The 8,474-nt window shown below is 36.8% G+C and overlaps 2 protein-coding genes across 6 annotated transcripts in view; one reads left to right on the top strand and one right to left on the bottom strand.

Annotated features, from left to right (window-relative positions):
* LOC109706479 lies at window positions 166-4,054 on the top strand. Of its 2 annotated transcripts, none has more exons than XM_020227311.1 (4): window positions 166-349; window positions 1,482-1,634; window positions 3,470-3,578; window positions 3,711-4,054. In XM_020227311.1, the coding sequence occupies exons 1-4, from the start codon at window positions 246-248 to the stop codon at window positions 3,789-3,791; spliced, it is 447 nt and encodes a 148-aa protein (XP_020082900.1). In that variant the 5' UTR covers window positions 166-245; the 3' UTR covers window positions 3,792-4,054. The 2 variants fall into 2 exon arrangements, with proteins under 2 accessions (XP_020082900.1, XP_020082899.1); XM_020227310.1 differs by having other exon boundaries at window positions 176-349; window positions 3,700-4,054.
* Window positions 4,213-8,474, bottom strand: part of LOC109706478 (transcription factor TGA4) — an 11,315-nt gene continuing 7,053 nt past the window's right edge. For 3 of the 4 annotated variants that reach the window (XM_020227305.1, XM_020227308.1, XM_020227307.1), the window contains exons 2-9: window positions 7,005-7,173; window positions 6,824-6,898; window positions 6,424-6,483; window positions 6,261-6,338; window positions 6,114-6,177; window positions 5,578-5,849; window positions 4,880-5,116; window positions 4,213-4,751 (exon numbers count right to left, since the gene is read on the bottom strand). In XM_020227305.1, coding sequence (XP_020082894.1) covers window positions 4,599-4,751; window positions 4,880-5,116; window positions 5,578-5,849; window positions 6,114-6,177; window positions 6,261-6,338; window positions 6,424-6,483; window positions 6,824-6,898; window positions 7,005-7,173 — 1,108 coding nt within the window. In that variant the 3' untranslated portion in view covers window positions 4,213-4,598. The remainder of the gene's footprint in view (window positions 4,752-4,879; window positions 5,117-5,577; window positions 5,850-6,113; window positions 6,178-6,260; window positions 6,339-6,423; window positions 6,484-6,823; window positions 6,899-7,004; window positions 7,174-8,474) is intronic. The other variant, XM_020227309.1, reaches the window with a different exon arrangement.

Here is an 8,474-nt window from a genome sequence, read left to right as displayed (position 1 = left end):
TCGGTTAGGACTCTGTGGTATAAACCCCGGGCTAATCCCGAATCAACCCGGAAGCACACCGGGTGGTACTTCACGTCATCAATTGAAGGTAAGCGCCCGACGGGTTCCGGTTTGCCCGATCAGCCTGGTCTAAGAGCGATACTTGGCGGTTCTGAATTGGATTCCCATCCAATCCTGACCGTTCGTTAGACGTCCACCACCAATCCAAGGCGCGAACTCATCTTCGTCTGAAACCCCCCGCTTTCATGGCGGAGTTCCTTCCCTTGCCACCCCCGAATCCACCCACATTCTCCGATTTCTTTAAGCAGTTTCTAGAAGATTCTATCAAGTTCCAGTTTTTTGCAGTAAGGTCTCCTTTGGTTATTTTTTAAAATAAAATTTCTACCCAAAATAGTATAGAAGGGAATGATGCGTTATTTCCAATTCTTACGTCTTATGTTCTTTAAAAAAAAAAATGGAAGTATTTTTTTTTTTTTTAGCTTCCAAAATTTTTTTTAAAGAAATTGTCGTTCGTGGCTCCTCCGGGATATAACAAAAGAAAATCTTTCGCAGGTATATCAAATCATGTAGAAATAGTATCTAGAAAGTGAAAAAATGACAACGGTGTTAAACGAGGCCCAAAGCTTAATTTTGTGCTTTCTATAGTCTCTTATCTTTCTTGCTCAAACACTTGGTGCCTGTGAGTTCGTAGCCCGGTTTCTAGAACACTTCTCTACTCGAAAAATAGAATTTAGATATTTGATAAACAAAGTTTCTAGAGTTTTATTTGCGATTAGGAGCTAAAAGGATTTGGGATTCTGAATCTAGCTATCATTATCTTGTTTTTGAAACAACTTCTCTAGTTGAGAGGGTAGAAGTGAGACGTTTGACGAACAAGATAAGTCGAACTTAGTCTGTGCTAAAATGCTGGAATGAGACTTTGATGACAAAATTCTCCATGTTGGGGCAACCTTCTTAGTTAAATGACCAATGATAGAACAGGAGTAATGCATTCCAGTTCGTAGAAATGAAGATCCCAATATTTAACTATCTTGCTTTCAGTTTGCGGAATTGTGTCCGGCATCTGTTGGCCTAATCTCATATGTGACAATATTTTTAGGCTGCAAAGACATTTCATTTTGTTCACTTGCTAAGATGGCACCTTTTAGATGATTGGTGGTACTAAATTTCGCCGAGTTACCTCATTGGCAAGCTCCTGTTATACGAATGACCAATACCGTTTTAATGCTCCTCAGCTTCGCTTCTCGAAGCTTCAGGCATCTTCATCTTGTAAATGCATATCTAGCAACGGATACGGGATATCTGAAATGGATACGCAGTATCCATGCACGGCTTTTCGGATATGATAAAATACGCTCCATAAACGCTAATGGCATGCTTTCATGAGTTGCCAAATATATGCTCATCTCTTGGAGATTATAAATAGAGAAGAAGAAGAAGAATTGGGCAATATCAAAGACTTGACTATCTATTTGATGCAGCGAAGTAAGGATGCCTCATTCTCAGTTTGGTATATGCGAGGAGAAACTAGCAATGATGATGACTGGTCCCGGTAATACTGATGAAGCAACAGCGACTGCAGTAGCAGCAATCCATCTGAGGATCAGAGTTCGATCCCATTTTTGGTCTGCTAGGTAAGCTTCCTTTGTTTTTAAGTAGGAATACTACTGATGTATGTTACGGATGCGTAGTTTGGTTAAGTTTAAACTTATATTGCCGTCACTGATCCTTTCTGTTTATTGTATTATAAGTCAAGATGTAGTTACTATGTTCTTCAATCCTACCACTCTCTACGTACCACAAGTCGTCCTGAGATAATTTTGGTACATAGTGTGGTAAGATAATATTTGCCTTATTACTATCTAAAATTTGCTAAATAGGAATCCCACTAAAAGGAAGAGTGAAGCCAGAGAGGCTCTTGAGAATGGACATTTTTGTGGATTGCAACTTGAGATATGTCAATTCTGAATATTATGTAAGGTGTTGAAGAAGTTTTTGAAGATAAGTTTGAGGATATCAGGACAGAAACAATATTGTCAATCTGCTTTCCATCTTTGCTGTGTTACAATCGTACGAGAGTCCGTTGTTGGTACGACTAGTCACATAATAGCACTTTAGAACTAGTGAGATTCCGTCATGGATTACAAATGAAAAGGTGATCGAATCTTCATTTTGGACATGCTACTGTAACTTCATGTAGCACTTGTTTATCTCTCTTAATGCCTTATGAGATATTGTTGTACATACACATGTACTGTGACAAATAGATGCTGTCTCATTCTGCTATTCAAGGAATGGCATAACTGAAGAGATCAGGATAAGTCATCATCTGGTAGCTAACTTAACTCTCAAAAAGATCAAGAAATGTGAAGTGACGAGTAATGCATTCTAAGATGAAATTTTACCTTGAACTGGCTTTGCAAAACACCTTTAGTCGTTAAATTTTAGGCTGATCTACTCATCTCATTCATGCATAGTTACAGTTAGTAGGTTATTGCAGAAGGTACATCAGCAGACCCAACAAAACAGAAAAAGCCTACAAGTTTGAGCAATGCCATAAGTGACTATATTAGCCTTGTTCTTCCACTCGAAACTGTTATTTGTTCTTATACATTTATACTTACCGAGCATGTATTGTTTATAATGCACTTAAATATTTACATAGAAGTATATGGTCATGTGCGTATTGAATCCAGGAGTTTGTCAATGTATCTGCAAAATTTATATACTTGTAGTCTGCAACTAAAAGTTGCTACTCAAAATCCACGACTTAATCTTAAGGTATACGAGCAATTAAAATACCCTGGAGTCGTAATCTTGTTACAGGTTCTGAAAAATATTTCATATCTGCCCCTCATACTGTCCTAGATGCAATATTATATACAACTAGGGTTCTTTGTTAACAATTGACATATAACATAAACCGCTGCCTTGATAAAAACTGTCAATACAATCCATTGATGAACACTATATACCATTTATTATTAATTTTTAACTGATTTATTTCTCTTTTGGGGATTTTTTTTCTGTAAACAGGGCAAACCCTATATTTTCTCTTTGATTAGTGCTAATTACCTTTATGATTCAAATGTCTGTGGTGAAGAATTAAATCCAATGATTAATAAAATCCAACCATATAAACAAAATCTTACTTCTGGTGCATATCATCAGTAAATCTTCCAGTAGATTTTGCAAACATTCCTTTTAACTTCTGTAGGATTTAAGCTTCTGATTTGAACTATTAGATCTAGTGGTGGACAAAGAACCAAAAATACACACAAAATATCAGTGTATCAACCAAGCATATCTGGAAAATCTCACTTCTAGCCTTTATAAATCCTCTCCTTTCATTCACCCTCTATCAAACACAAAAACAGATACTAACACACACAGAACAATTATGTTTCCTAAAGCATTCTTTTTTGTTCTCAATCATTTCTTTTTAACATTTATCTTCTTCACTCATAAGGGCCTCCAAAGACTGCTTGAACGGGAGCAAAGCCGAGCTGCTTGCAAACATAAAGATTATCGAGGACGCTATGTTCCCTGATGATGCGCTTAAAGCAGCAACCCTGCAGGTAACCTAATATATTAATGTAGTAACAGATTAGACAACGCTGTCTTTGTACCAGTCCTTAATTTGCTCCTTGCATTGTAATTTTCTCTTCCTTTTTAACTTTTTTTCGAGCCTGAGTATAGGAATGCATCAGATCGTGGGGAGGAGAAGGATCATCGAGGCCTGCACTCTGGAAGAGATCACACAAGAGAGCAGCCAAAAATGGCGGCGTTGATCTGATGAACAGTCTCATAGATTGCGTACTCGACAGCAATGCGTTCTATGAGAGGCTTCCGACTTTCGTAGAGATGTATAAGGAAGATCTGCACCTATAGATCATTCTCTTTTGCTTTATAATTCTTGTTATTGTATTTCTTGGGTGAAAGAACAAAAGCAACTTGAGTGTATTTATGACATGAATGTGATGTACATGAGTTTCTGAATTAAATGCCACATTATTATTACCTTTCAATATACCTGAGAAACCTTCACCCCTCATCTTGTCACATAGATGCCCATATTAAAGTTTGAAATTCTATGCAGTTACAGTTATGCCCTTGGAGATGTAGTTCCTTCGACATTAGATGTTAAGTAGCCTTTATATATGCAACCCTGTAACATGAATCTCACCAAACTTTCAAAATTGGTATAATATGAAACCAATACGCAAATTTTCTTTCAATAAAAGCAAGTTTAAAAGCCTAAAACTGCATACCACTACAGCAAGTAAGTCGTTCATTCGTTACAGCATATCACTAAAGCAACAAAGGAAATAAGGAAAAGAAAAACCCTGGTGATAAAATATACAACATACTAGGCTATAAACAGCCCACCGAGCACCCTACACATGTCGAAAGTCGAGCATACGCGAGTACGTATTTACACATCTCCACCAAGGTAAGGGCCTTATTGTCTCAATGATCAAATATAATTTGTTATTTTTAACTATAAGCGTCGTAGCCATTTTCATCGCCACAGGATATTCTTGGATGACCATGGGTCATCATAACTTCAATAAGAGGCAGTAAGTTTAATGATATCATTAAGCTGGTTCGCGGGGGCGCGCAGCCCATAGCGAGCTCAGGGTACGAAGTCGTTGGAAATAATCACCCAAGGCGAGGAGGCCTCGCACTGCTTGACGTGTCGTAAGAATCGTGCACATTTGCTGCAGTGTTTGCTGCCGAAGAAGGTCTGCCTGTTTCAATAAAAAAAATACAGAATTTAGCATATTAGGCAAGGTTTTTCATGCCTTTAGCCGTTAGCTAGATAGTTGAGGAAACACTCAGTAATCTACCGACAATTATAAAAACAACTGGGACTCACCTGCTTTACGAAACTCACAAGAGCCTCCAACTTCCCCATTGCATTTGCCATTTGTTCCATATAATTTCCGACATCAGAAGCACCTAAAGGATACGATGTTAGGGTTTCCGCAAGAGTTTGTTGAAGCTTATCCAATCCTTGGGAAAGAGCATCTTCAGCTTGCTCAGAAGAGTGCTGCAGGCTACAGACAGCCGAGACTTGTTGCTCTGTCAAAGTGTCGAGATGTGGGGATAAAACCTGTAAACCACAAGAACAAGAACTACAAAGAGTCAATGTTGCCGAAAGCAGACCAATAAATACAGCATATCTGCTGAGAATAATACTATTACTTGGTAACTTGGAAAAATCAGAGGAGGAAGAAGAGAACTTGTATGAAGTAAAAAAGAAAAGGGGCTCCCTAAATCGGTACTCTGTTCAATCTAGAAGAAATGGTAGAAGAAAATAATATATCAGATTTTAGAAAAGAAATGGATAAATAATATGTATTATAAGTTTTTAACATAGTGAATAAAAAGCGAAAGCTGTAAACCTGACTTGTTAAGACAAAGTAAGAGAATTTCTGTGAAAACAAATCTTAGTTCGGAAAAAATACTCGCGTAAAACAGGAACTAGAGTTGCATAAGAAAATGAAAAGATCCAAATTAATATGAAAACATACATGAAGCTGATAAGAGTTGTTATGCTGTGAGAATAATTACCTTGAGAAGCTCTGAAGGCCGAAATCCCCCAATCCAAAGGAAGAAACGTTCTGCAGCTGTTTTCCACATGCCGGACATAAGATAGAAAACATCAGATTTCGCAGCAATTGCCTTTATTTGGAAAAGATTATTATAGTGGCTCATTCCACTCTCAACGAGCATACGAAGCTCTATATCTGACACGTGTGCTTGTAATGCAGCTCTCAACTCACAAGTCTGCCTGCACTGTTCCGCAACCCAGTGGTCGTATTCCATCTTGAAAGCAGCAATCCCTGCAGGAGCCATAAAACTTGAGTAGGTGAATAAGCAACAAATATTACATTCTATAACCTACAGAGAGATATTTTTGGCTTTTGTGTGACTGGGCAGTAAGAGATGAAAAATAATGCTCCGTTCACTATAGAAAAAGATTTAACCTCTAGTATCAAATAATTTAAAAACATTCTAAACATTTGATATACAAGATCTAAGTAAGAAAAAAAAAAAAAAAAAAAAAAAAAAAAAAAAAAGAGGAGAGGGGGCTATCTGAATTCAACCTGAATCAACAGCTCCAGTTAACCCCAGAGTTGATTCTCCCAGATGCCCAGCTATGTATACACCCTGCAACTCAACAATAATAATCCAATTAGCTCAAAAAACAAATTTTATTAGTGATTTCGTCCAGAAAATAATGCTTCTTGCACCTGCTGCCTAGCCCGCTCTAGCTCCTGCTCTAGCTGAGCCAATTTTATACGACTTGATTCCAGTTGTTGGACATAAGCCTGTTGTAAATTAGGATGGTCAATGAAAATATAAGACCTAAACAGTCCGAGCTAGAACATAGCATCTCTTGTATTTAGATCATACCTTTTTCCTTAGACGGCTTTTCCTAGCAGCTTCTCTATTCTGTGCAAGCCTTCTCTGAATCTGCATAAAAGATCAGCATTTACACATCTAGAAAAGCAACTTAATTTAAAACAGAATAGTTACTTTAGGATCTTTACTGGATAAAACCAGCAAAATATGTGTTCACTTTGTTAGAAGGCAGTATGTAAAACCATTAAATCCATAAAAAATAAAGTATATCTGGAAGGCACTATCTAGAATCATTAAATACATCAATAAATATTTTAAGTAGAATTAAATACATAAACATTCGTTAGTATATCTTTTGTTTGGGTGGGGTGTGTGGGGAATATATATATCAGAGAATGAACTTCTAGAAAGAGAAAGAAAGAGGATCACTCATTTGCAGCTCTATTGATACCTTTTCTGATGGCTTGTTTGCTTCCTGATCATATTTTTTTGACGGTCCAAACGTCTCATGAGGAACATCCAATAACTAAAACAGATATAGCAAGTTAAGTACTAAAATATGCAATGAAAATGCTAAAAGAAGAATGACTCCAGTACAAGGAAGTGATAGAACATTTAAGCCAATTCCTCACCTTATTGTCGAGCTTTGCATCAGCTTCCAAGACAGTTGAAGCACTTGTATTTTGACTGCTCTCGGCTTTGAAGGACTCATCCCACATGCTCATTTGGTGGTTTGGTTCATATATACCCATCCTTCTAGAGGTTACAAATTGAGTTGATGCAGTTGTCATACTATTTGAACTGAAATGTGAAAAAAAAAAAAAAAAAAACAGTATTAGCTAATTTAAAGCAATGAAAAGGCAAGAATTCTAATACCCAATCTGGGAGTTCAAGGAAGATGACCAAAACGAAACAATCAAAATAGTGAAAACTCTAAATTTTAAAGTACGCGACCATGCCTTTTCCAAGCAAGCAGGACCATAAAATCAATCATTGGCAAAAGAATTACAATAATGCCAAAAAAACTATAAGATTCATTGCTCTCAGAATAGGCAGAAAAAATAAACATAAAGCTGTGATGCAGTGATGTCCCCATAGGAATATCCCTCAAGAACATTTATTTCGTAGAAGGAATAGATAATTTTATGATAAACATCTAGCATACCCAGTATTGGCAACAGAAGTACTTCTAGAACTCCTATTTTGGTCAGCTATGAAAGTAACAAGCAAGATCGTAGCTAGAACATTCAAGTTGCTTCTGATCTCTATTAATTACATCTTGAAGCAAGCAAAACGAAAAAAAACTCTTATCCAGACTGACTAATTCGACTACAATCAGCTGAATATAGTTCCACGCTCAACATTCTAAACAGATAAGTCAAAAACCATATTTACTGAACTAAACTTCAAAACTTCAAGGATCATACAATACACTCAGTCAATAAACACACATCTCGTATTCTCGTGTACAAACTTTGCTTGTTTATAAACCTCGCTCATCTATGTTCCCATAATTATCATGTAATCAGATTAACACTAGGAGCCGAGCATTATAAAGCCAGCAGATTACTTCAGGAACCACAAATTGGTCATGTAGTGCCCAAGTTTGCCAAATTAATCTAAATATCTCATTAGCCGTAAAGAAAGTAATTCTCCCATACTACCTGAGACCCGCCATGAAACCACAACCAAAATTCGCGGTAAAGAAAGTAAAGTTTAAAAAAACTATATTTACCAATCGAACCGACTCTTTGGCTCTAAGTGAACTACAGTGTTCCTCTCTTTCCCTGATCAAAGTTCTTCGCTATAAGCCTCAGAAAAACAAGTTTAGAGGGAAAAGGCAACTCAAAGAATTTGAGTTTCAGCCTCTTTAGCCTTCCTTATAACTACAAGATTTTTTTTTCATTTTTTTTAAGAAAAAAAAAAACAGAGAGCCCTCCAACCTCTTAACCCTTTCTATATTTCTTCCATCAAAGAGTAAGTTCTTGAGACTAAGCAAAAAAGAATCACCTTTCCTGATGTGAAAAGTAGTAGTCAAAACTCAACATTCCAACTTTGATGTGTTTTTAGTTAATATTCGAGGTACATTTAGTAACCTTAGA

The sequence above is a fragment of the Ananas comosus genome, linkage group 2, assembly GCF_001540865.1.
Source record: "Ananas comosus cultivar F153 linkage group 2, ASM154086v1, whole genome shotgun sequence".
In the NCBI taxonomy this organism is placed as follows: Eukaryota; Viridiplantae; Streptophyta; class Magnoliopsida; order Poales; family Bromeliaceae; genus Ananas; species Ananas comosus.
The sequence above is the reverse complement of the archived record's forward strand: the minus strand, read 5'-3'. Positions and strand labels throughout refer to the sequence as shown.

Bases quoted from the DNA above. Each gene is read 5' to 3' on its own strand.
- LOC109706479 (XM_020227310.1), top strand. From the start codon at position 246: ATGGCGGAGTTCCTTCCCTTGCCACCCCCGAATCCACCCACATTCTCC. The intron at 1,635-3,469 runs GTAAGCTTCCTT...TTCACTCATAAG, and splicing joins TCCCATTTTTGGTCTGCTAG to GGCCTCCAAAGACTGCTTGA. The intron at 3,579-3,699 runs GTAACCTAATAT...GCCTGAGTATAG, and splicing joins TTAAAGCAGCAACCCTGCAG to GAATGCATCAGATCGTGGGG.